Source organism: Odocoileus virginianus, chromosome 1 (assembly GCF_023699985.2).
Source record: "Odocoileus virginianus isolate 20LAN1187 ecotype Illinois chromosome 1, Ovbor_1.2, whole genome shotgun sequence".
Lineage (NCBI taxonomy): Eukaryota > Metazoa > Chordata > Mammalia > Artiodactyla > Cervidae > Odocoileus > Odocoileus virginianus.
Window position 1 is genome coordinate 79,245,912 of NC_069674.1, and position 26,908 is coordinate 79,272,819.

Consider the following 26,908-nt stretch of genomic DNA (forward strand, 5'->3'; position numbering starts at 1 on the left):
ACATCAGGAATGATATACAATGAGCTTGCCTGTTTCATTTGGAGGTAAAGCAACATTCTTTTGAAAGCTCATTTTATGACTTAGACAGTAGAGCAAGATGTTAAAAAAGAAATTTTCGCTGATAAAAAATTGAAAATGATATGTTAGCTCAGGATGCAAAAATCTTCAAAGTAAGTGGCCAAGAATCATATAGAACATCTATGTTCAAGCTATAAAATAGTTGGATCCTGGAGATTAGAAAGCTTTTTCTTTTCCCTTGAGAAGGATATTTTCTCCAAGATAGTTATATCATGTGTCTTACAAGCCCCAGGGTGAGGAGTAGATGCCAGGGAATCAGTTTTGATGGCACGCCAAGATGCACTAGGGGCTTCCCAGGTGGCACTAGTGGTACAGAATCCACCAGTCAATGCAGGAGACGTAAGAGACACAGGTTCAATCCTGGAGGAGGAAACGGCAAACCACTCCAGTATTCCTACCTGAAGAATCCCATGGACAGAAGAGACTGGCAGGTCACAGAGTCGAACACGACTGAAGATGCACTAGCTGTTAAACACGCTCCTGTGGGACATTGTGGATGAACGCGTAAAGAATGAGAGAGAGACTGACAGGTTGCAGCAAAGGCAGAGGCCAGGCTCAGGGGCCGTACTGATTATCAACCTGAAATTCCAGAGTGTGTCCAGGAAAATACACATGACAGTTTCCTAGGGGACAGGTGGGAGCCATGCTCATGCAAAAATAGGAGGGCACGAAGTCCCCATAGATCCTATCTAAGACTATAGATTGAAAAGACTAGAAGTTAACACTTGATGGACCTGCAACCCGTTTCAGGAAAAAGAATCAGGACACACTGGTTAGAGCAGAAACACAGTCACGTGTATCCAGAGAACTGCAAGGGAAGAAACTCCAGAAAGAGGACATTCCAGCAACTCACAATGGTGCTTCTGAAAGAAAAGTCACCCTTTAACGTCTGACAAGGCCAGAGAGATGAAAACCGGGGTCTCTCTGGTGATGGCAAAAGGTACTTCCCTGAACCCTTTCCTCTCCCCTCCTCCTGATATGACACTAGAGGGTCAGACATTGAGTTGTAACAGCTCACAAAAGAGGAGGGGCGCTAAGGAGAGTCAGGAGCAAAGAAGCCTCTAAATTTCTCCCTACTTGAGAGCCTGCCCTCCCTCCTATGGCATGCCCAAACAGGGAGAATTTTAAATGAGGTTGAATGCTCTGTTATATGAGAATGGACCTTTTAACTGCTGGATAACAACTGTGTACTGCTCAAGAGTGACCGGGAAAGCGACGGGGTCTGCTGAAGTCAGACAGGTCCAGGGAGAAAACCGAGTCCCACAGAGTAGATTGAAATGGACTGTGGGAGGTAAAATAAAGTTGTTTATTATTATGCTCCAAGAGTTGACATAATGGTTGCTGTTAGATTAGCAGGTGAAATAAATAATAACTGTAGTTTCAGAGTAAGCTTCTTTCTCATTGGTCTATTCATCGGCCTCTATAGCCTACTTGAAAAAAAAAAAAAAGAGAGAGAAAACAAGAAAACCAAGAAAAAAATGCTTCATTAATAGATACAAAGGCAGTACTTAGTTTAATAAATCATTTCCTTTGTGACCTTTTTGCTACATCCTGGTTTAGAGACTAACTCTACCCAAGCATGGTTTGAACTTCTTCCAAAATGAGTTACATTTTCAGATAGAAGGATCCCAACAATTCATTAAGTCAAGAAGCCAACTAAATAACATAACCAGAGTATTGGATTTTTTTTTTTTTACTGTCAACTATGATTCCATCAAAAAGAAAGAGTGAGAAGAGAGAGTGAGAGATTTCTAGCTTGTATATATTACTGCTAAAGTTTACATAGAGAGAGCTCTGGATTTTACATGAATTATTGCTAGGACTACTTAAGGCTGGCTGAGGTGGAGAATGTTCATTTGTAGTCAAAGTGACAGATGCCGTGTAGTTTAGGATAATTTGCTTAGAAGCCACAGGTCCTTAAACCATATAGTACAACTGTCAAACTTTCATTAATTATTAAAAGTATTCATAATACTTTCATTATTATGATGTCTACACTGAACAGGTTTCTCACGCATCACTTATAAATAAGTGATAAATGGATATAAACGTCTGTCTGCCTTTGACCACCTTTTTCAAGGACTATATTAAAATTCCTCTGACTCTACAGATAGGATAGGTTAAGGGTTCGGTTCAGTCAGTTCAGTTGCTCAGTTGTGTCCGACTCTTTGCAACCCCATGAATCGCAGCATGCCAGGCCTCCCTGTCCAACACAAACTCCCAGAGTCTACTCAAACTCATGCCCATCAAATTGGTGATGCCATCCAGCCATCTCATCCCCTATCGTCCCCTTCTCCTCCTGCCCCCAATCCCTCCAAGCATCAGGGTCTTTTCCAATGAGTCAACTCTTCTCATGAGGTGGCCAAAGTATTGGAGTTTCAGCTTCAGCATCAGTCCTTCCAGTGAACACCCAGGACTGATCTCCTTCAGGATGGACTGGTTGGATCTCCTTGCAGTCCAAGGGACTCCCAAGAGTCTTCTCCAACACCACAGTTCAAAAGCATCCATTTTTCAGCGTTAGGGCAGGGAAATCTAGTTTAACTGAGGCCACAGGTGGCGCTAGTGGTAAAGAACCCAGCTGCCAATGCATATGTTAAGAGAGGAAGGTTTGATTCCTGGGTTGGGAACACCCCCAGAAAGAGGGCATGGCAACCCACTCCAGTATTCTTGCCTAGAGAACCCCATGGACAGAGGAGTCTGGTGGGCTACAGTCCAGAGGATCAGAGTTTGGCATGACTGAAGCAACTTAGCATGCACACATGAGAAATTTACATGTGGAGGTAAGAAATGATTTTTTTCTACCCCATTTCTCAAACGCGTTTTTCCCATCCTATGGCTGTAGTCCATAAGGTCGCAAAGAGTCAGACACAACAGAAGCAACTTAGCATGCATTCACACCACGTTCTGAGCACCAATAATAGACATTCAAAGTTTTCTATGAAAAAGATTTTAAAAATTGACTTAGGTAGAAGGCCTAAAGAAAAAATTATTCAGTTTAAAAAAATTACTCCAAGTTTTACTTCTACAAATTCATATAATAGGTTTCAACCCCAAATCATTCAAGGCAAATTAGTTTAGATATAATTCTGTTAGGTAATATTCCCAAGGATTCTTAGGTTAAGTCTACTTACTTGATTTGTTAAAAAATATGTTATCTGTACATTAAATATATAGTGTATAATGTGAAAATCTAGTACTACACAATAATGATATAATCTTTAATTCTCTGAGTTAAACTGTAATGTAGTCCCTACTGACTGTATCACCCAAACAATAGCTAACAATATTGAAGGGAAAAAACTTACAGGATATCAGCAGATTTGAAAAAAAACCTGCAGCAGATTAGATTTTAAAAGCTTAGATTAAATAATCATAGAGAAGCTTTATAGAGGCAAATGAACTCTTACATAAGCAAGAGAAGTATTTGTAAAGGTTAGCAGGTTTTTCATTTTCTACCATACAGTGTGGAGAAAAATAAATTATTTCAAGGATTTTTACTTGCAGTGAATATTTTCCAAGCTATCTCCTGAAAGAAAAATAAATCCTTCCAGATAATTTCCTTGTAGAACTAGCTAATCTTTATAACTTCCTCCAAAGAGAAAATACACAGTCTTTTTTGATTATCTGAGAAAACTTTCATGTTTGCCTCAGGAAATCTGTTAATAGTAAGAAAAAAATTCCCTAAGAAAATCATTTTTTTCAGAAAATTTGCTTTCTCCTTCATGTCTGTAAAGTGACTGATTTGTGAACACTTCTTCCATCTAAAGCAGCTGACTGATGTAAGCAAATCATAGTTTCCCCAACCCTTTTTCAAGTATAAGATTTAGAATTGACATGCTTAGGCCAAGGAGATGCAAGGCAGAATTCTTAAAAAGATTCTCTTGCTCCTAAGAATGAGACATAGTAAGTAATGGTTTTTTATTCCTCTGTATTCCCTTGTCTGGATGTAGCCCATGAAACTGCTACAGCCACCTTTTTACAAACCTAAGGATAATGCCAACACCAGTGATGGCAGACAGAAGACAAAGAAGAACCGGATCATTCATATCATGGCTAAGTAGATGATATTATGTTTCATATAGCCACTCAAACTCCTCTAGACACTCTTATTCTATAATTTAATAAGTCTTCTTCTTTTTTTTTAACCAGCCCAATTAAGGTGTCTTTTAAGCTGAAAGCACACTAATTGATTAAAGAGTAATATACTGGTCTCACACTCAAAAGAAGATAACAAAATTACCAACTCAAAAAAAAAAAAGAGGAAACATTATTTAGTGTTCTTTATGAGTAAGACACTGTACAATGTTTAAAGGAGAATCAGAAGTACATGTAAAATAGTTCCCCCACTCAAGGAATGTATTACTAAAAGGGGGATATATTTACACAAATGGATGATAATAGCTTTATCAGATAGGACACTTGACACTGTGTGAATCACAACAAAACTTTGGAGAATTCTTAAGGAGATAGGAATATCAGATCACCCTACCTGCCTTTTGCAAAACCTTTATGCAGGTAAAAAACCAACAGTTAGACCTGGACATGGAACAACAGATTGGTTCAAAATTGGGAAAGGAGTATGTCAAGGCTGTACATTGTCACCCTGCCTATCTAAATTATATGCAGAGTACATCATGGGACATGACAGGTTGGATGAAACATAAGCTGGTATCAAGATTGCTGGGAGAAACATCAATAACCTCAGATATGCAGATGACACCATCCTTATGGCAGAAAGCGAAGAGGAACAAAAGAGTCTGTTAATGAAGATGAAAGAGGAAAGTGAAAAAGCTGGCTTAAAAAAAGTTTTCAAATGAAAAACTAAGATCATGGTATCCGGTCTCATCACTTCATGGGAAATAGATGGAGAAACAACGGAAACAGTGACAGACTTCATTTTCTTGGACTGCAAAATCACTACAGATGGTGACTACAATCATGAAATTAAAAGATGCTTGCTCCTTGGAAGAAAAGCTATGACAAACCTAGACAGTGTATTAAAAGCAGAGACATCACTTTGCTGACAAACCTCTGTATAGTCAAAGCTCTGGTTTTTCCAGTAGTCATGTATGGATGGGAGAGCTGGAACATAAAGAAGGCTAAACACCAAAGAAAGGATGCTTTTTGAACTGTGGTGTTGGAGAAGACTCTTGAGAGTTTCTTTGACAGCAAGGAGATCAAACCAGTTAATCCTTAAGGAAATCAGTCCTGAAACATCATTGGAAGGACTGATGCTGAAGCTGAAGCTCTAATACTTTGGCCACCTGATGTGAAGAGCCAACTCATTAGAAAAGACCCTGATGCTGGGAAAGTTTGAAGGCAGGAGGAGAAGAGGATGACAGAGGATGAGATGGTTGGATGGCATCACCAACTCAATGGACATGAGTTTGAGCAAGTGCCAGGAGAGGGTGAAGGACAGGGAAGCCTAGCATGCTGCAGTCCATGGGGCTGCAAAGAGTTGGACACTGTTGAGCAGCTGAATAACACAACAAGTATATAAAACATTCTAGTAAACACAAAGATAGTTATGTCTCCTGAGGATGAGGAACCCTTGGAGAACAGGATGCGGTAAAGAGTAAAATCAGATAGATGCCTTCAAAAATGAAGAATGAGAGGAGCAAGAAAGTGAATGGCAATTTCAGGAAATCGTAGGAAAGTACAAAACTTGAATTATTTTGGAAGGAACTAACGTGGCAGTTAGTTAGAGTAAAGAAAGAGAAAGAGGCAAACAAAGTAAAATGCTAGTGAGGGAACAAGGAAGACTGGGTAAAAAGGAGACTGGAAACAGGGTGGAAATGGACAGGAAGGACTTAGAAGTCAACAGGATCCTGAAGTTTATGCTAATTCCTGGAAATCAAGAACTGCCAGAAGTCTATAAACAGAGAAGAAATATGATCAGATTTTTATTTTTCTAAGAGATAACACAAAAGGTCATGATGAATGAATGAGATGGGGAGAAAATGGATATTCTCTTTTACAAGATAAAGGAAGCTGAAAAATGGTATTATCACTTATATAGACGAAAATATTGAAACGTTTGCTACCTTATCAGCATGGTCTGTCAGCTGAGGCTTTTGTTCAGACTGCATCAGAACTCATTTCTCCCTTTGTCTAATGCTCCTTCCTTAGTGATGCCCTCACATGTGTTGATCCCAAGAAACCCTCCCTTGCAAATACTCTATAAGCTATTCATCATCTCACAGTCAGCCTCTGGGGGAACTCAACTTACAACAAACTAGTGGGAGTGATTAAATACAGATCCAGATCTCTGCCCTTGGAATGGGATCCCTTCTGAATGGATCTGATTGCTCCATTTTGATCTAGTGTTGGGGGAGTGAAGTTGCTCAGTCGTGTCCGACTCTTTGCGACCCCATGGACTATAGACTGCCACACCCCTCCGTCCATGGGATTCTCCAGGCAAGAATACTGGAGTGGCAAATGAATGTGCATTACCTGTCTCAAACCTTCTGAGAGAAATTCACATTTCTGAACTAAATAGAGGATGAACAAACCAACTCTACAGGCTTCCCTGGTGGCTCAATGGTAAGGAAGCCACCTGCCAATGAAGGAGATGTGGGTTCAATCCCTGGGTCGGGAAGATCCTCTAGAGAAGGAAATGGCAACCCATTCCAGTATTCTTTGCCTGGGCTATCCCATGGACAGAGGAGCCTGGTGAGCTACAGTCCATGGGGTTCAAAGAGTCAGACACAACTTAGCAACTAAACAACAACTGATCAATTCGAGAAAAAGCCTCCTTAAATTCTGGGATATCATGTCCCTGGTAATGCTGATACTTGCCTTTAAGTCTATTATGTCCCTATAGAAATTAAAAAAAAGGGGGGGGGGATCAGAGTCTTATCCCTCTTTTCTAAGTGTCAGAATTTTAAAAAAATTCAGTCCACTTAATTTTGACCTTCTAGATGGAGGAAATGCCCAGAAAGGTCTAATTTTGACTTTTTCCTTCTATGGCCATTTTCTCAAAGGTTATTGATCATATACCTGCCCCGTTCATATACGTGCCTCATTTACTATATAAGACTCAAAAATCTAGTCTGAACAGAGTTAAGATCATAAGAAGAATATTATTAAATATTTATGATGAAATGACTTTTTGCTATTACTTTTAGTGATTCCACTCTAAATGCTTGTGGCAAATATGAAATGACAATGGCTGTTATTTCAGTAGGCACAGCCTTGTTTGTACAAAAACTTCAAATAAACAGATATCCTAAATTTTGATATTCCAATTAGGTACTTTCTACACAATTTCTTTTTAAATTTCCCAGAGGAAAAAATTCCCAACCAGTCACTCACAGCTCAATTATGTATTGTAGACTGCTTTACTCTATAAAGAATACAAAGGAAATCCTTCAGACCCACAGAGTCCCAGCATGTGTGGTTTCTTCCACAGAGGAGTCTGGATTTTTGCTGAGGGGCACTGAGCCAATGCAAACCACGTAGGTCTAAACACTGCTCAACTACTACATCTTGACACTTATTTGCTACTGTGAAGTAAGAACCTTTTAGAATTGACATGATTTATATAAATTTTGAAGGTGGATACCTATAAAAACATAAGTTCTTACCTTTGCATACCTAACCTCTTTATGAATTGTTCATTTTACAAAGATAAATGTCAGTTAAACAGAAAGTTTCTAGTATAGACCCTACTTTTATAGTATGTTCAAATGACCATTTATTTCAATAACATCATAAGGGAAATCAATATTTCATAAACATTTATTTTATTAGATATTAGCACATTTCAAGCATGGAATATAGCCAAAGAGAGATTTGCTTAAAATAGCCAGAGGAGGAAGTTAGCTATCAGAATTTATTTTAAGCAATGATCTAATACACTCAGTTCAGATAAATGGACTTATTCTTCCAATCCTTTCCAATCTCTGAAGGCAGAGAACAGCACCAGAACAAATTCCCTTAAAAGTATGAATTGCTTTTTGTTATTATTCTAAGACTGAGACATATTTGGAAAAATGCTTTGTTAGCTATGTAGTGTCTTTTAAAGCAAAACCGCAAAGTTGAAGAAGATTTTCTTTGGCCTCTTTTGTAAGAAGAGCCATAAAGATATTTACTGATGATTGAGATACTAGTTGATATTATCTATAGCCTCTCCTAGGAATTTTTTTTAAGTACTCATACTTCTAAGGAAAAAATATATCCTTAAGAGGAACTGGGGGACTTCCCAGTTATTATATAAGGGAATTCCCTTAGCATGGAGCTAAGACTCCATGCTATCAATGCAGGAGGTCCAGGTTTCAATCCTAATGTTGGGGAATTAGATCCCACATGTCGCAACTAAGAGTTCGCACACCACAACTAAAGATTACATGTGCCACAGCTAAGACCCGGACAGCCAAATAAATAAATAAATATTTTTAAAAAAGGAATAAATGGAATGGAGCTTTAATGGAAGAATGAAAGATAAGTTTTTTCAAATTCTACCACACAACTGTTTATTTTACCTTACTGTAAACAATATCTAGGCTATAGAATAATACTCATCTTAAAAAATAAGATAACCTTATGAGTCTGTGTTTGGACTGACCCAAGTCAAGAACTACTGGCAATACTGTAGCACTCATTCTTCTAGAAACACAGATTACACAAAAGGCACACATATGCATTTGCAATCAAAGATTATTTCTTTACCATACCTGAGCATGTATTAAAAAAGTATTCCTTTTCCTTTGGTGGGCCTGAAAATGTGTGGAAGTAATACTTAAAAATTAAATGATTAAAAGAACAAAAACAATATTTCTAATGCAGGTGCTCATTAAGCAATAGTAACCCATATGGTGACAAATATTTTGCCTATGTAGACTAAAACTCTTAGTGCTGATAATATTCAAATAGTGGAACAACTGATATTTAGTTATTAAAAGTGTCTCATAATTAGAGGGTTAAGTTAAAGTGGTCATTGTAGGTGAAAGCTATGTGAAGTTTCAAAGTCCAAGAGTGACCTATAAATAACTCTTTCTGAATGGGATGAAATCTCTATTAACTCAGCGTGTACATGCTCAGTCGCTTCAGTTGTGTTCAACTCTTTGCATCCCTGTGGACTGTAGCCTACCAGGCTCCTCTGGCCATGGGCTTCTCCAGGCAAGAATACAGTATTGGGAACTACTGACCTGAAACCTTGCAATGGTTCCTAGTATTTCTTTTGTAATAGTATTTCTTATGGAAAAGAAAAGAAAGAAAAAAAACAACCAAATATACCTTACAGATGCAGAATAGATCATATGTCTTCTCATTAGTCATTCAACTTCTCTAGTCTTGGTATCCATTTTTGTTTGCATAGATATTGATATTTACTAAGTTACAATACTAGTTAATAATAATTAAGACAATGTGGCCGTCCTTGCTTTGCGTATCACAATGCTAGCTGAAAATGTAGGATACAATAGTAATTGCTTTTCAGTTTTGAGTATATATTTCTTTTAAGTGGTAAGATTGTTGTTAATGAGCCCATAATTGAGGCACTGTTCACCCTTACTATCTGAATGTGAGTAATTCATAGAATTACTATTCATAGAATTATTTAGAAGAAACCTTTCTAAATGTAAAATTAGAGTGTGGAGAAGACAGTGTGGTTTAAAATGCTACCAGAGTCATACTATCATTTTAAAGTATGCCTATGTGTTCACTGAAAATTAATTTAAAAATTTATAATAATTGCTACAGATATATAAATGTTAATACTTCATGAATAACTCATTTTCCAGTTTTTAAATCTAAAACTTTGCATTTCTGTTAGCATCCATTTATTAACTTTTCATACCTTTCATTCATATTTTCAAAGATTTTAGTATTACACTCACTGTTAACAAAAAGCATGCATATGTGCTTAAATCCATAAAATCCAGAAGTATGTATCAGAGGCAATGCGTTCTTTTCATATGTTCTTTTTTAACATGCACATGACCTACTGCATTTGATGTTGAATCACTTAAAACAGAAGAGAAGGAAAGGAGCACAGATGAAAATAAATGCATCCAATCAACTAGACAGAAATAAACTGACCTTCTTAAAATTTTTGTTTAAGTCAACCAGACTGAGCAAGAAGATGTGGTCCTTGGCTCCCAGGAGCAGCCTGCCCCTCTCCTCATCTAACAGAATAGTTTGGAAATCCAGTCCTTCTGATGAGCCCAAAAAGGGAATACAGCTATTTGAAAGCAGCAAGTCTATGGGGAAAAAAAGGATAGAAAGAAAAAATTCTTTTATTTGCTTCCATACACAAGCCGTTCCACTTTGTAAATGCATATATACATCATGAAAATTCCAATTTAGATATATGCAAACCACAGACAGATTTTAGCACACACTTGTTTAGAAAGATTCAACTTATACTTTTATTTTATTGATATGTTTATATTGTTATCAAAATAAATATAAAACATGTTAAAAGCAATAAATACAAAATTTTTCACAACTCTGTTTGCTTTCTTAAGTTATAAATTAATGCATCTAGCTACAGTAAGATTTGCAAACTGATCAAATGATCAATATGAGCAAAGGAAGCAGCCAACTAAGTATATGATAAATCTCAGCCATTTTTTCCCCCTTCTACTTTTTATGATATCCATGTTTGGAAGATTACACACTGCCTAGTTCCCAGTGGTTCAGTTGTAAAGAATCCGCCTGCAACGCAGGAAATGCAGGAGATACTGGTGCAATCCTTGGGTCATAAAGACTCTCGGGGTCAGAAAAATGCATGGCAACCCACTCCAGTATTCTTGCCTGGAGAATTCCATGAACAGGGAGCCTGACAGGCTACAGTCCATAGGGTATAAAGAGTTGGACATGACTGAGCATGCACAAAGTTCACGTATACAGGAAGATGCAAACATAGAAGTAATGAATTCTAAGGAGATGTGATCCTGAACCAGTGATGGAATCGGAATTATAAAGTGAAAAGGGACCTTAAAAGTTAATTTATGCCAATTCATGATTTTATAAATGAAGGTGTTTAATTCCATCAAGATGAAGCCACATGCCCTAAAGCCACAAAACAACAGTGGCAAAGCTGATAATATAACCTCAGTCCCAGTCTCCATTTATTTTGGGCTGTTACAAGGCCTAAGTCTTTCAGTTATGATTGTGATACAGACAGACTTCTATTCAAATTTAGGTCTGAAGCCTAGTGGTTAGGATGAGGGCCTCACTGCTGAGGGCCTGGGCTCAATCCCTGGTCAGAGAACTAAGATTCCGTAAGCCATGTGATATGGCCAAACAAAACAAACAAAAAAGGAAATAAATTTAAATTTAGGTCTGAGTTTACAGGAACCCAAATCTTTTCAATATATTTTACTCCAAGTACTAATCATGCCTTCTCATTTTCTGCAACCCTAGACTGTTAAATAACAAGAAGAAAATAACATCACTCGTCACTTATTAAAGTTCATTACATTTTACTAGACTTTGCAATTCTGGCTGTATGATCTAGGGCAAGAAAGTTAACCTCTCTGTGCCTTCGTTTTCTCATCTATAAAATGGGAATAATGATGGATAGAAACAATGTAATAAATCATGAAAGTGTGAAGAATAATGAGTAAACATATGACCAGCATTAGAATAGTGCCTGGCAGTGCTGTGTAACTATTAACTATTATAATAATGATTTTTTTAAAACTCTATAAAATCTATAAAAAGGAAGTCATATTTCCCAACTCAAAATTCCAATAATTAAAGGTGGTAACTTATATGAAGTTCTTAGAACAATGTCTTGAAGATAGGAAAAGTTCAATAAATAGTGTTACTTTGAATATTAAACTCTGGTTTGGACCAAATGAGTTCTATTAAAGAGTATCACCTCATCTTCCATTAAATCTGACTCATGAAGATCAGAACATCTCTGTTGTTTTTAAAATAATTTTGGAATAACATTAAAAAGCTATTTGTCTACAAATATTTCTAAGCTTAGAAAGTATTAAATATTAAGCATGCAAACAAGGTTGTGGGATGCCTGAGCCTTGCTGTCAAGGGGCTCATGGATCCATATGCAAATAGATAGGCATAGACAATACAATATAAGCAAAATAAATTCTAATAGAAGTATACACAAAATGTTAGCAAATCTTTCAAGTAATTAATTATGTATCACCTTACAGAAGGAGGTGATATTTATCAACATTCCTGAAGGGTAGACAGAAGCTTTACAGGAAAAATATAAAAAACATTTTACCCCAAGCAGAGGACCACTAGAATGTATTGTACCAGGGTATATACCATCTTATATTATGCTTATATATTGCATGTTTAATGCATTTCCTACTATGGGGTATGAGTTCTTTCAGGTCAAAGACCAGGTCTTACTTATCTTAGAACCCCCCAGCACACAGCTCAGAGTCTGAGACAAATTGAGCACTTAATAAATATGTGTGGAACTGCAGTAGTTCAGTATGCTGGAACACAGAGAAGAGGCAGGGGCAGTGAAAAGTGAGGCTGTCTTGAAGTAGTCAGGGTGTAAGCTGTCAGGCTGCAGAGGTTAGGTATTATATAGGTAACTGAAAGCCAATAAAATATTTCATGCAGAGAAAATGACAAAGAGTATAGCTGAGCATTACAAAAATAAGTCTAGCTGCTATGTTCAGGATGGATGAAAATCAGGAAAGACGGGGGCAGAGAGACTATCCAGAAGTTTCTAAAAGATGGTAAGTCCCTGAATTATGGTGGTACTGAGGGAAGGAGGAAGATGTTTAAGGATATTGTATCTCATTTTCTGTCTCTACTTAAATGAGGAAAATAAAGGACATCATCATTTGCTTTATTTTCTTTTACCATAACCAATTTTATCGGGTTTAGTTTCGAACAAATTTGACAAGCAAACACAGCTGCAAAAATATTGACTAACCATAAGTATTATCATTTCAAAATGATTTAATGTTGCCTTGTGACAGTGTTAGCATCAAACCGATTAGAGCATGCTTTACCGATGCTTCGTAGCCAAACTAAATAATTAGATTCAGACATTACATATGAAAATTTCTCAGGTTGACACATTTTGAAAAGACCTTGGGACAGGCAATGGAACAGGTTCCCTCTCCCCCAGGCAGCTTATCTTTCTTGCATTTCTGCCAAACCAAGCAAATTCACTTTTGTTTCCACGGGATCATCAACAAAAGCCTAGGAAAAAAAAAGTTAAATCCAGAGTCTGTATCTTAACACCTAAAGCTGATATACTCTCAGGATTTCAGGAATCAGATATGAATACTAGCTCTGCAGGCTGAAAACTCATGCAAGTTAAAGACTAATAATTTGGCAATATATTTTCAAGCTTTATTTTTTCTTTCCTTAAACCAGCAAGTCTTAGGCATATGATTTTTTAAATTGTCCACAGTTTATAATTCTTTTTAACAGAGACTTCATCTTGTTTCCCCCCTCCCCCCACTTTGGTGGTGGATTGAATGGGTTGTTTCATAAATGCCATTCAGAGGGGGTCTGCTCTGTACTTACCTAACCAGCCCCACCTTTCTGCAGACCTCTAGGTCCTAAATGCATTCTTTGTTCTTCCTAGCTAAACCTTTGCCCTCAGCCACCATAATCACTCCTTCTGTTCTTTTCGCAGTTCATTTCCCTATCTCCTTGCTCTCAGTTTGTAATCTCAATCAACCAGGGCCTCAAATTCCCATTCTTGTTCTATCAATAGATTCTTAAAAAACCTACAGTTGATTACTTCTGAAATAACTACATCAAAGTTATGATTAATCATTTACTAGTTTAACTACGGAAATCCTGCACAGGATGGATTTAAATTGAATGATGACACAGACAAGATATTCAGAATCCATGATCAAGAAACCACTACAGAGCAACTGGATGGTTCTGTGGTTCCAAACTCCTGTAAAGAGCACAGTGTTTTCCTGTATTTGTGTTCATGCGCCTGCATGATAAGCTACTTCAGTCACATCTGATTCTTAGCAACCTGATGGCCCAGCAGGTTCCTCTGTCCATGGGATTCTCCAGGCAAGAATACTGGAGTGGGTTGCCATGCCCTCATCCAGATGATCTTCCTGACCCAGGGATTGAACCCGCAAGTCTCTTAGATCCCCTGCATTGGCAGGTGGGTTCTTTACCACTAGCACCATCTGGGAATCCCCTTGTATGTATGTGTGCATTGCTAAAGAGTACATCCAGAGTTCATCAACATCTCCTGTTATCTTACCAAAAGGCACAGATAAATTATACATCTCTCACATATAGTTAATAGCATACTTAAAATAATTTCTCATCTCTAACACAACAAAGTGAGTCTCTACCCTCATAAAACTAGATTTCTGAAGGCAAACAACTGACTCATCTAAGATCACCAGGTTCTCTGCATACGCTGCAAAAACTCTACTAACTAGTTCCACTCTTATGGACCTCACAGCCTAGTGCAGAGAAAATACTCATCCACAACAAAAAATGAGAATACATCTTTTTTATTTAACTCCTAGTGGCTGAACACCTTATTTATTTTGGCTATACCACAGGGCATATACTATCTTAGCTCCCCAAACAGAGATAGAATCCGTGCCCCTCGCATTGGAAGCATGGAGTCTTAACCACTGGACCACCAGGGAAGTCTTGAGAATGTACTTGTGACAAAGGACAATGGTACTTACAGTAGTAAATTGTTAAATACTTTTAATGGTAAAATAGAAGGAGCTTCCTGTCTGTCTTCATTAGCAAGCCAAATAACACAGCTCTTGCCAATATGGTGGATAGAGAAACCAAATGGTCTCTGATCACCTGCCATCACTGAAGTTCTGGGCCATTAGAACCATACATTGAACTCTGTTAAAATAGACACATATCAAATAACAAACTTAAATGGACCCATATCAAGTAACTCATTCATCTGTTTACTCCAGGCCATTGCTCTATTCCCTGGAGCAAGTAATCTCTAACCTTTGGGAAGAACAGAAATATAGTATAACGTAATTAGAGCTAAAGGGAGATCTTGATAATGCTGTTTGAATTCTCTATTACCAATTCAATGAGGTTCAGAATGGTTAAGTGGGCTTCACAAACCCAATTTGTTCTTCATGGCAGACTATGGCAGCAATGAACCCCCTGACTCACAGCCACATGCCCCTCTTTGTGAGGGGAAGGCTGAAGTTCTCACAGTTCCTGCTTCTATTTGAGACAATAGCTTGTTCTATAAAGAATTCTTTATATCTCCCTATAGCATCCCTTCATATAATTGTTCTTTCAGCCTGAAGAAACATTTGACCTGATGTTCTACATTCTTCCTCTTCAGCCCAGAAAGGAACGGAGTGGTCAGTCACACTGAATCTAACAAATTTAGGAGTAGGCAATACAGACTTCCTCAATGTTCACTATTAAATGAACAAAATCCCAAACCCTTGAAATCCTGCATTTATTGCCAGAAATTCTAAACTGGGTGGAGTTGACAACCTCTCTCTTGAGAAGACTGCATAGTTAAAAAATGGCTTCCCACATCCTTTAAAGAACACTTAACAGGAAACTCTTTTTTAAAAGAAGAAAATCAAAGTTATTAAGGGCAGATTTTCATGGGGTAAAAATAAAATAACCTTTGAGCAAAGTCAGTTTCCAGTCAAATTCCTCAGCAGAAAAAGATTATAGCCAAAAATGAATCCAGATCAAAACCCTTCACCCTGGGGATTTCCTGGTGGTCCACTGGTTAGGACCCAGCACTTGCCAAAAAAAAAAAAAGAATGAAAGAAAAACACATACATACACACAACTCTGTTACTCTTCCCTACCATTCAAGGTATTGCACACAAAAGCACAAATTCTTACCCTACCCACCCATCTTTTTCCTCAAGGAAATAAACATTATATCGTTAGGGCTATTCTGACATTTCTTGAACACAGTCACATCTCCAGTGTGTTCTCTACAATACCGTCTAAATAAAGAGGTAAAGGAGTTTTCGTCCCTGCCGTCTCCATAAATTCAGCTTCTTCCTCTTGACTTCTGAATTCCTTGGGCTTCCATGGCTGTCAGTCTCCCAAGACTCCTTCCATGGAACCCCTTGATCCCACAGTTCCCAGAAATGTTTTGGCTGTCAAACCAACCTCACTACCTTCCATCCCCAAAGCCTGTTCTCAGTTTGGGTCAGGGGTTGAGTAAAGAGAGCAAACTGTTCATTCCAAAATGAAAATCAGTCCCTAATTTTGTGACTCACGGAGTCTCTTTGTCTCTCTATGAACCTGTATTTATTTCTCCTGGTTTTGGTCCAAAGCAAGGCAAGAATTCTTTCTTGGATGTAACCTTTGGAAAGAGAGCTCATCTTAAAGTGGCCCCACCAGACTTTCAATTGGTTTTCTGAGGCCTGAGACTATATGAAAATATTTTGGTGACCAAGATAGCTCACCTTCACCTATCAAACATACCGCTTATTCTCTATGTATGAAGCTTAAGTCTCCTATAGCTAACTCCTCAAAATATATAAAGAATGTTATTCAAACTTAAAATCCTGACAAAAAGACTAAATTATAAGAATATATTACTGTTCTGTTTTCCTAGATGGAAAGTCTAACTCTACTTTGCAAAATAATGCAAGTTCAAATCAGCAAGAAAAAGAAATCAAATTCTCATTTGCTCATCTGCAATGGAATGCTGGAAACTGTTCTGTTCATTAGGTCTCAGACAGACCATTATCTATATCAATAACAAATCAGGTGACACCACATAGAGAAACATACACTAGGAACAAGTAAAGTCTATTATATCATCAGAGATACATTCTTTCCAGGACAGGATGTGGAATAGGAGTGTGGTAATTTTACACCATCACATTTTCATCTACATTCATGCTTTTAAATCACAGGTTTATTCTTATTTGGCCAGCTTTCAACAATAGATGCCTTTTATAATCCATCACATGTGAGATTCATAATTTATGATTATGGATCCCTTTTAAATTCTTACTTTGAGTAAGACTGAATTGTTTTAAATTCTCAAAAGCTTGGCCATAATAAATTTTGCTACTGACCTATAAAAAAGGCTAACATTATAAATAACTGATACATTTCCAGAAGAACAATGCAATAACAGAATAAACTGCCTCAAAAATACTTGACAGGATAATTCTAGGAAAGATACATTCTACTCTGACAATTATTTTCTTAATTCCCTTTAAGGTATTGAGAATATCTTCCTTCTCAAATTTCAAGGAATACTTAAAATCAAAACACCATGTCACAGTGAGCATAAATTTGTTTTCAATTTAGAATGTGAATTTAATTTAAAAAAACTCAAAAATGTCAAACCTTAATACATCACTTATTGATTCCAAATAGCAAGACAAATATGACAAGAGCAAATAATTCCTCAAGCTAAGAAGCATACAAGTTAATTTACAAAGCAAAGTTATGAAACGAACATAATATTTTACAATAATATTTTTAAATTATATTAATCAAAGTTAAGCATATGCATATATATAAGTAATATTAAGAGGCATATATAAGCCCATCTCTTGTCTCCAATTCTCTGTCCACCTCCAATCTAGACTCTATTAACATATTTACTAGTTTATTTTCTATTTATTTTCACATTTACAAATAATATGTATGCACTACTATCTTTTCAATCACTCAGACATTTCCGTTGAATTATTCTTTACAGAAACTGAGAATGTTAGACTTCTTATGCCAACTCTTTCCCACCAACCAAGTCCCTAACATTATAGAATGTCCATTTTTATGAAAACTATATTTAATCATTCCATTACTAGTGCAAGGTAAATACTCTTCCCTACTTAGAAAAACAGTGTCCTTTAATGATCCTTACTTTCTGGAACAATATATTGCTTTTGTTAACAATTTCTCAATTGTGACATTTGCTTTGACTTCCTTAAGATCATGGTCAAAACTTTCCACACCTTCTGAAAACTGTGTCCATAAAATTTTCAAATGAAACTGTTATATGTTTTTGTTTCTCTCCAGGAAAACCCACTCCTAGGCCCTTTCTTCCTCCTGCTCCAATCTGAACTGTCTGTTCTCTGGCCTGAGTAATACTTTCTCTGACTTTTTTCAACTTCTCTCCTAGTATGACTCCCATCTTTCTTGGATTTCATGTATTTATTCTTTGATTTATTTTCTTATATTGGTGAACCCATTTCCAGAAGTGTCTGTGACTTAAAGTTTTGAAATTTTCCATATATCCAAAGTTACAGTTTAGAAGTCTCATGCCATCAGTGCCCCAAGGTTTTGAATGTCTTTTTTTCCTTTCTTTCTTTTTCCCTCCTCACTCTGCTATTATAAAACAAAATGATTGGCCTGAATATGTCTTTTTTGTTTTTTATTTCTTATAGCGGGGCTTTCAGCATGACATCTGATCTGAAAATTTCCATTGATTCAGGAAAATGTCCATTTGGTTTTTCATTTAGAACAAACAGATGTCAGTTATCATGGAACATTTCTCTAGGATTTGTCCAGAAAGGGTCCTCTCTCTTACCTAAGGAAGATAATTCTATAGAGATGTGCATGGAATTTGAATCAGAATATGCTTATGGACTTGCAAGAGGGAGATTCAAAATAAAGTCATAGAATAATGGCCTCCTTAATTTAAGCGTGCGTGCATGCTAAGTCACTTCAGTCGTGTCTGACTCTTTGCATCCCTATGGACTGTAGCCTGCCAGGCTCCTATGTCTATGGGATGCTTCAGGCACGAATACTGGAGTGTTACCATTTCCTACTCCAGGGGATCTTCCCAAACCAGGGATCAAACTCGTGTCTTTTATGTCTCCTGTACTGGCAGGCAGGTTCTTTACCACTAGCACTACCTGGGAAGCCCCCGTAATTCAGGCAGTAGGGCATAAACAATGAAATAAGCTTTTCCATTTACAGTTTCCCATAAACCATTTTCTCATAAAGTGTTAGTTCTCTACTGATGATTTCAAAACAGACACCTAAAACCCCACTGCATCTCCCAAGTCATAGTTCAGAATTTCCAATAGCTAGCTTGATATTGTCATTTTCCCCTCAGCCAGCTCATCCTCCCAATTATAATGATTTTAATAACATGACTGAGTTCTCAGGCTCAGGATAGCAGAATCGTTTTTAGTTTTTCTTCCTTATTCCCTTACTCTTTTATTCCCCTATTTAAATAGTTAGTACCTCTAAGTCTATTGCATTTCCCTCACATCAACATCCAGGTAAATTTAAAGCCTTACAGATTTTCTCATGTAAATCTTCCTTTCTTCTTCCTCAAATATTTATTCCTATTGTCAGCTAGGCAAACAGCCATATTACTACTTCTCAAAACTGCTGTAACAGGTTCCTAAACAACCTTGTTCTCTGCTCCAATCCCTTGCCAATCCCTCTCCAATCCACATGAAGTTATCTATTCTGTTTTTTCCCCTAATTAGAATTTTTAGAATTTCATGATCAAATTATCTAATGCCAACAAAGAGTTAAATTCAATAAACTAAATGTCTTCCAATTTTCCAAGTTCAATTTCATACTCAACCTCCTCTGAAATTCTTTTGTTTTGATTTATTTACCATAATACTATGGCATTAATCTTTTTGCAGTTATTTCATCCTTTCAAAAGACTAGAAGCCCTTGCAGATAAAAATAAGTCTAAATCATCACTGCAATTCATCACCTCTATTTTCACAGAAGAAGTCTAATAAACATTTAACTGATTTTTTTTCAAAGGAGTGATTCTTGCTTGTGTTGGTTTTTCTACCTTCCATTTAAATCAGAATTTATTGCAAGCTTATTAATAATTCAGAGAGGTCAATGTGCCATTTGGAGATCCCACTGTGGCTCTAATGCTCTGTAATCATGAGAGATTCCTGTTGTGACATCCAAGTACCCCTGTTTGCGTTTGCGTGTCAGGGGTGGTTTCAGAAATAAGGCACAGTAAAGCAGTGCTTCTCAGAATTAACATGCATCCAAATCAGCTCAGATTATTGCTAAAATAATGGATTCTTACTGAGGCATCTGCGAGAGGCCCTAAGATTCTGCATTTCTAACAAGTTCCTCATTTATGCTGGTACTACTGGTCCTTACACTGCAGTGGAGTAGAAACACTAATGGAAACCAGGGGCCCAATTGCCCTGAAGTGCTGGACTCTTTCTTTCTTCCCCACACTAGAGTTTCTCTCAAACCCTTAAATGATGGTGTGTTAATTTATGCAAAATAGCCAAATTATTATTTTCCCTGTACAATACTACAGTGTTAGAATAAGTTAGGGATGGACAGATTTGACAAATGTGATTAACTTACAACTAGCTTAATTGCTATAAGTGATAAATGACCTACTTAGTTTCAACCAATGAATGACATATAAAACTTTTTCCCCTCAGTTTTCTCATACAAAGAAGAGAAGTAATCCATTTAACCTGGAAGGTAAATGTAAAGACAAGTTATGACTTATTACTGACTTCAGTGAATTTCCTATTATTTGTAGCAGAAGAAACTATATCCATGATGCCTAAAGATAATTATATTTTTAAAGATCTTGAATTTTCTTCACACCTTATTTCAATTAATTCAATAATATATTTGGTTTCTCTCTGAAGCCTATCATAATATCCATTTTGTGCTTTATTATATCGAAGGAGCTTCTCCTCTAGTATTTAATTTGATCCTTAAGGAGAACCAGAAGGATTATCAATAATTTTCAGATGAGAAAACTTAAACTCAGAAATAGCAAGCAACTATTTTAATAGCGTAAGAACAATACATGCCAAAGAGAGAGTTAAAACATATCTAGGTCTTCTAACTCTAAGCCCTATCACCCATTATAACTATATTTTGTATTTTAAGATCAATGAGTGCACCTCTATCACTTCTTCCACTTCACCATTCCATTGGGATTACTGAAATATTTGTCTCATTTTCTAGACTGTGCCTGGCTCACTGTGGCTTTAGTGAAATAAACCTCTTTATGAGTATCTTTCTAAGTAAAAAGCACTTTAGTTTTAATTTATGCCTCTTTTGAATTAATAGGATTAAAATAGCATGTTTAAAGGACTCTTAGGAAAATGCAAAAGATATATTACAAGTTCTTGAGAGGCATTCATCAAATTTTGTTAAAAAGACCCAATGCCATTCATTTTTAAAATATCCATAAATGTATATTTTACACGTATATTGAAAGACCCTCACTGTAAGCAGTCTTTAATAAGACCTAAGGAATTAGAGCCAAATTTTAGGTTAGTGAAGTCATACAAAAAGCAATTGCATATAAAAACTTCTATCTCCTCAATAATTTATAGATAGTAAACCTACTATTTAAAAGAAAAAAAATCTATTTTAACCAAAAATACAGGTTGACTGGGTTTAATACCAGAAAAATTTGCCTTTACTTAAGTTATACTCTTATAAGTTCCTTCCATATTTATGCACAACCAGGACACAATCAAAGTGTCTCATAATATAGCTCTCCTTCACCCCACCCTGCTGGGGGAGTGACACTGCTGACTGCACAGACTTCAGTGATTCTCATATGGTCTTAATTCCAGAACACTTTTTATCTGATACCTTTGCATGGTGATATTAGTAACTTCTACCACTCTGTGAGCCTCTACAGGTCAATTAGGTTTAGAAGAGTGCTTTACATAGATTGCTAACTAGATTTTGTGTGCTGTGTGTGCTCAGTAGTGCCTGACTATTTGCAACCTATTGGACTGTAGCCCGCTAGGCTCCTCTGTCTATGGGATTTCCCAGGCAAGAATACTAGAGTGGGTTGCCATTTCCTACTCCAGAAAATAGATTTTAATTATTACTAAATAAATTTTTTGGATACAGGCAAGTTGCAATATAGACATTATTGAACTGAAATGCAGAAGACAGATCAGTTTTTTAATTATCTACTTACGTGACTCTGATGTTATCATTTAATCTTTTTGAGTTATTTCCAAATCCTTACATATAAATTTGCTAAACAAATCTACATATGTTTAGATACTTACAACCTGTATCATTATATCAGACTGAATATATTTTCATATCTATTTAATCTCTCTTTCCAACTAGACAACAGTTGACACTGATAATGAACCAAGTAATAGTTTATTATGCAAAGTAAGCCACTTTTATTAACTTGTGTTCTAAAAGGAGCCTGATTTTAGAGAAAAAAATTTAGTCTTATCATTATTTTCACCAAGAGGGTATGGATTATCCCATATTGCTCCTGAATCATTAATTATTCCTCACCTAGATTATTTCAATTAACACAAAAATATGTTATTGTTTTACTAATAAAAGAAAAAAAAACAGTTTATTGATCTCATTATCCTTTCAGCTACTACTACCCATGTCTCCATGATAGGAAAACCCCTTGAAAGAATTATCTACACTTATCTCCAGTTTCTGAGCCCACACTCCAGAATGCATCCTTGTGCTCTGGCTCCCATACTTGAAGATACTGCTCTTATCAAGGTCAACAATAGACTTTTGTTGTTAAATTTAACGTTCATTTTTACTTATCTTTCATGACAGAGCTAAACAGGGCACTGCTGATGAGTCCTCTTCTTACTTTCTTCTTATAACTTCCTCTACACCACAACTTCTGATTTTGCTCCTCCACACCTGAGCACTTCTTTAGTTCATGTTGATGCTCCTTCTTCCTTTCTCTTAATTCCCTGACTTAAGGAATTAAAGTTTATATGTGCTAACTGCCAAATTCATATCTCCAAAATTGACACTGTCCATAAACTCCAGAAATTATATACTCAAATGCTTTCTTGGCATTTCACTTAGATATCTAATAGACTTCTCAAATAAATATGTCCACTTGATCTTCCCACACAGCAGTCTTTCACAATCTCCACCATCTCAATTAATATTAACCCCATCCTTAGATCAAAAAACAAACACACACCATGGGGTTAGGCTTGACGATTCCTTTTAACCCACTCTGAAGGTTACCAACCACTCAAAGACACTCCTCTTATCAAGGCCAATAATGACCCAAAGGCTTGTTAACTACCAGAATATGATGAAGATAAAAATACTGGAAAGTACCTCCTATAAATTCACAATCTGTGGGTGGTACTGGACTGAGAGAAACTAACTCTAGTAGAAAATCTCTGAGAATAAACAGAGGTGATTTTACTATATGCTGTAAATCCCCAGGAGGAAACTACATAATATTTTTCAAACTTGTTTACACAGGGGAAACTGTGGTCTAGGAACAACCATTAATACCTAGCAAGATAATAATGATTTGCAAAAAATAAATGACAGCTAAATGCTTATTATGTCAAACACTGTTTTTCATGCTTTACATGAATCAAGATACCTTCACAATAACCTTATTAAATACATTAATGCATTTAGAAAATGTCAACACAGAAAATAAACATCCAAATATCTAACAGATCTAAGACCTAAGCAGCTTGGCTTCAGAATCTGCCTTCTTCATTGCTACACTCAATCGAGATGAACAGAATCAATATTAGACTAGTCAAATCAAGTAAGTTAGATGCCTCAAATTGTTATCTCTACTTGAGACATGCCACATTTCACAGTTAAACAGATTTCTTTGCAAATAATAAAAAACATATAGACTTATCCATTCATTCCTCAGAATATTCAACAAAATTACTATTCTATCCAATACACTAATGTTTTGTTTTTTTTTTTAATTAGTTGGAGGCTAATTACTTTACAATATTGTAGTGGGTTTTGTCATACATTGACATGAATCGGGATGGGGAATACATGTAAATCCATGGCTGATTCAAATACACTAATGTTTATATAATAGCAGATGAAAATTTTAAAGGTGACATCAAGCTTTTTTTCTACAGAAACACAAATAAATTTAGGAGGAGCAAAAAATAATTAATACTCTCAGTAGTTACTGAAAAGAGCATATTGTCAAAGATGTAATAATGAAAACTTGTTTTCTTCTTCTTTTATATATCTTGATATTTCTATTTCTGAACATGCAATATCTCTGTCAAGGGCATAAAGTGGCAAGAACATGGGGCTGAACTAGAGAGATAGAAACACGCTGTTCTTTCACTTAACAGCTTCATGCTTTAGGGCAAGGCCTTCAAGCTCTGACTTTGTGTTTCTTATCTATAAAATGGGTATAAAAACAATGTTCTTCATAGTGTCCTAAAACTTAGACATGATAAAGTCTAACTAGGGTCCTGGATTCAGTCTTTTCCCTTATATCCTGGATGGCACATCCCATGATTTGAAATAACCTTCACTCATTTGTTTACCTGTTTATTGTTTGCCTTCCTATCTGGAAAAGAAATTCAAAGGACACAGTGGCTTTTCCTTTTCCAAAGCTTTTGCACATTCTCTCTTTAGCTGTATTACCTATCTCATCTGTAGGAGTTTTCCAAACACCACTGCAGATACTACTGATTCCTGTGTACGAATATCCCTAACTTGTATAAATTTCTTCATCAGGAGAACAATATACAAAATGTTTATACTAATTTCAAGATTGAAGTTGGTCATTTTTCAAAAACTTTATCTACTACATCTGCATTATAAAGTATACAAGTCACTGTGAGAAGCCCACCTTGTAAGGCCATATATGTATCTATATTTTATCTTTATTACACAAAATACAGAAACCCAGATCATCCAGACCTCCAGGTTCCTTACTACTCTAGAAACTGACTTAGCATGCATAAATGTGTAAGAATTCAAAATATTCAACTGAGAGGGAATCTCTTTACACAACAAAAGAACCAAACAAGCTCCCGTGGATTCAGAGGTTCAAAACTAAGTCTATCAAAGGGCATTCTTTGGATAAAATGGTTATTATATTTCTGTTGACATTTAAGAAATCCCACAAAATAATCTTGCAGCTGTTCAAAGTAGCTAACTTTACTGATATGGGCTGTGTCTCCAGTCTGCACATAAGGAAGCTTGATTATGGAAAGTAAAGCTGATTTTGTGCTCATAAAAATGAATAATTTTTGAAAATTACAATCGACTTTTCATTTGGACTGAATTTTCTAGCCTCATATCCTGGAAGTGAATAACTAACAGCAGCCACAGGGCACTGTTGGAGGGTGGTGGAGGGAGGAGGTACGGGGGAGAGGGAGTGTGTGTGTGTAACATGGGTGAGTTCAGAGATTTTTTAAATTCCTTCACTGCACTCAATCTTTGCTACTGCTTTTGAAATGCAGATAAACTACTTGTAAATAAATACCTAAAAAATATAACATTTGAAAAGTATACTAAATATAGGAACCATAAAAAGAAGAATTCTTATTGCATTGAATCCAACATTTATACTGGTTCTTTTATATAAGTACTAGGTGCTGGGAGAAGTGAGAATATATAGAATATATAGAGAGATCAATAAAACAAGATTTTAAACTCTTACATGCTTTTGTACTTTGTATTTCAAGTACAAAAACAGATTCAGCTCCCCAAAACTTTCTTGTTAAGAATAAGCTAATTAGCAGCAGTTACCTAAAATTAATGTTTTTAATTCTTTTTAATTTTTAGAACCTGATCCGTTATTTTCAAATGATCAAGTTACCACATTTGAGTTAACATTTTACAATTAATCATATAAAATTTTGATTATGACTACAAATTAGCACAATGACAATCTTTACTTCCTGGAAGACTATCGGGGGGATGAAATCCCACAAGTCTATAAATCTCTTTTGGCCCCTGAGTAATCTCAAACGGAGACTGCGGTCTTCTTCAACCCCATTTGATTTTGACAACTGAAATCATACAATCAGCCAGGTAGGTAAATGCCTCAGGGAAGAAAAGCTCTTGTCCAGGGTGTGAGAAATATGAATAGGTACACAGGCTCCCTGCAGCATGGGGCTGACTCAGGAGTTGAGCCACCAACTAATTTGAGACCTTAATTTCTTAATTTCTCAGTATGTTGGTATCCTCATTTACAGGAAGATGGTAATAATCTCCACCTCCCAGGGTGGTGATGTGGATAACATAATTCACACACAGTCCTTATCCCAATGCTTTGCTCATGAGGAATCCCAGAGAGTAATAATTAACTATTATTAAAGTTTCTTTCCAAGTCTATTTTTCATGTTTATATTCATCAATGCAATATTCTGGCATTATTCACTGTATCACAGAAACCAGGTAATATTTCCTCTTTTTTCCCTTCAATCTATTTTCAAACTTTCTATTCTTTTTTTAACTGTTTGACTTTTAATATTTGTTTTCTGTTCTATGAAAAAGTGAAGTGAAAGTTGCTCAGTCATGTCTGATTCTTTGCAACCCCAGGGACTGTCAGTTCAGTTCAGTCGCTCAGTCGCGACTCTTTGCGACCCCATGAATCATGTCCATGGAATTCTCCAGGCTAGTATACTGGAATAGGTAACCTTTCCCATCTCCAGGGGATCTTCCCAACCCAGGGATGGAACACAGGTCTCCCACTTTGCAAGCGGATTCTTTACCAGCTGAGCCACAAGGGAAGCCCAGGAATACGGGAGTGGGTAGCCAATCTCTTCTCCAGCAGATCCTCCCAACCCAGGAATTGAACCGGGATCTCCTGCATTGCAGGAAGATTCTTTACCAACTTAGCTATCAACATAAGGTAAATGAAAAGCCATTTGCCTTAAAAACAGGCAAACAAATGGACACGTGCAATATGATGGGTTGTGAAAAGCCCATATTGTGTATCCATATCCCTATTAGGATAGAAAACATTTCCATAATTCAAGGAACTTTCCTCTCGCATTCCTTTCCATATGATCATCCTTCAACCATGCAAAAGCAATGTCTTGATTTTTTTTTTTTAAATCATAGGTTAGTTTTACCTGTTCTAGCAATTTGAGAAGAATGTAAAAACTCAAAGACAATGATGCTACCTTAACTTTTTTGTTCATGAGATATAAATTCAAAACAAATACCAACATGTGAA

The 26,908-nt window shown here is 36.4% G+C and overlaps 1 protein-coding gene across 2 annotated transcripts in view; it reads right to left on the reverse strand.

Annotated features, from left to right (window-relative positions):
* Nucleotides 1-26,908, reverse strand: part of SEMA3D (semaphorin 3D) — a 218,927-nt gene that overhangs the window by 104,112 nt on the left and 87,907 nt on the right. For both annotated transcript variants that reach the window (XM_070470032.1, XM_070470028.1), the window contains one exon: nt 10,120-10,280. In XM_070470032.1, the coding sequence (XP_070326133.1) occupies nt 10,120-10,280 (161 nt within the window). The remainder of the gene's footprint in view (nt 1-10,119; nt 10,281-26,908) is intronic.